This window comes from Condylura cristata, unplaced genomic scaffold (genome assembly GCF_000260355.1).
Source record: "Condylura cristata isolate star-nosed mole 26May11 unplaced genomic scaffold, ConCri1.0 scaffold00015, whole genome shotgun sequence".
Classification (NCBI taxonomy): domain Eukaryota; kingdom Metazoa; phylum Chordata; class Mammalia; order Eulipotyphla; family Talpidae; genus Condylura; species Condylura cristata.
In genome coordinates this window covers 33093452-33095078 of record NW_004567116.1, presented here as the reverse complement: position 1 = coordinate 33095078, position 1627 = coordinate 33093452, and the positions used below count along the sequence as shown (strand labels likewise).

The 1627-nt window shown below is 43.3% G+C and overlaps 1 protein-coding gene across 1 annotated transcript in view; it reads left to right on the top strand.

The window, feature by feature from the left end:
• The window catches only part of SWAP70 (SWAP switching B-cell complex 70kDa subunit), a 73229-nt gene that overhangs the window by 52811 nt on the left and 18791 nt on the right, over positions 1 to 1627 (top strand). Inside the window, exon 7 of the mRNA XM_004683052.2 lies at positions 605 to 786. Coding sequence (XP_004683109.1) covers positions 605 to 786 — 182 coding nt within the window. The remainder of the gene's footprint in view (positions 1 to 604; positions 787 to 1627) is intronic.

The window sequence follows — 1627 nt, the reverse complement described above, 5'->3', positions numbered from 1 at the left end:
AAAAAAAAAAAAAAGATTTATTTATACATACAAGAACTGGGGCACAGGCCAGAGATCGGGGTTGAGAGAATTCACCAGAGACAGAGTAGGGAGCACAATAGACAGATCCACTGAAATACACTGCGGAGGGGATCAGGAGGTGAGACAGCAGAGGTCTGCTGTGCCATGTGGGTCAACTCCCTGGCTAGGGATAGAAACTGTGCAGTGGCTGTGGATAGTTTCATAGTGCTGAGACTTAACTCCTTGCACCACCAGGGAGGGCCCCTTGTCTTATTTGGTCTTTTGAAAAGTATGGAGAAGGGAGTTGAAAATGTTACGTTTTCCACATATATATAGTATTCCTTAGTCTGGTATCTGTTTAAACACAGATAATACAGTTATGGAATTTTGGAGCTGGATAGGATTTTAGAAATCATCTCTGTTTTAGAGATGAGGAAACTGATACTATAAAAGGTCATGTGGCTTGTTCGAAGTCACAGTACGACTCAGAATCAGAGTCCACCCTGGGTCTCTGTCGGTTTTCTACCCAATATGTCACCCGCCTGTCAAGATTATAAAAAATAAAGGACATTTCCCTGTTTTTCCTCCTGCATCTTTTTTACAGCCATTCATTCTACTCTCCATCTGTTGAAGCTGGGCAGCCCCCCACCACACAAAGAAGCCCGCCAGCGTAGGAAAGAACTCCGAAAGAAGCTGCTGGCTGAGCAGGAGGAGCTGGAACGACAGATGAAGGAGTTGCAGACGGCCAATGAAAACAAACAACAGGAGCTTGAGACAGTCAGGAAGGTGGGAGTGGACTCTGGGCTGGGGAGGGCCCTCTACTTCACTGCAGAAACCAGCGTCTTTACTGAGCTTTGTTTGTACCAAGATCAGGTTAAAGCAACTGTACGGAGATTTTTTAAGTGAACTGTGTTCTTAGAAAGTATAACTAGAACATTGAGTGAGACACCTGTTTTTCTCAGCTTTGAAAGTACGAGGGACTCAGGATATCAAGGACATTTATTGACCAGAACTAAGATTATTTTTAAGAACGATGAGCACAATTAAGTTTTATCAGAGAGGGCCCTCCCTGGTGGCACAGTGGGTTAAAGCATAGCACTAAGAAGCTAAAGTCACTTCAGCATGAGTTTGATCCCGGAGGTGACCTACATGGTGCTGCAGACCTCTCCTGACCCACCCGCTGCGCTCCTCAGCAGTGTAGTTTGTCAGTCGGCCTGTTCTGTTCTCCACTCTGTCTCTGGTGAATCCTCTTACTGCCTCTGCACTTCTGGTCTGTATACATAAATAAACAAATCTTTTAAAAAAATGTTATCAGAGAAAGATGAGAAATTTTAATTTCTCTAAGGATGCCAAGGGAAGTTTTGGTGACCTGGACAGGATTTGTTGCTTTTTAAAATTTTCCCTCTTGGCCCCCTCCTTAAAAAAAAAATCCTTTAATAAAAAAAAACTATTATCGATCATTTAATAATATTTAGTTTTCTGTCAAGAAATAGAATTCTTCAGTTTTTCATTGAAGTATATTAAAAAAAAACACTACTCGGCCCTCCCTGGTGGCGCAGTGGGTTAAAGCACTGCACTGAGAAGCTAAAGCCACTTCCGCATGAGTTCGATTCCCGCCTGCCCCGGA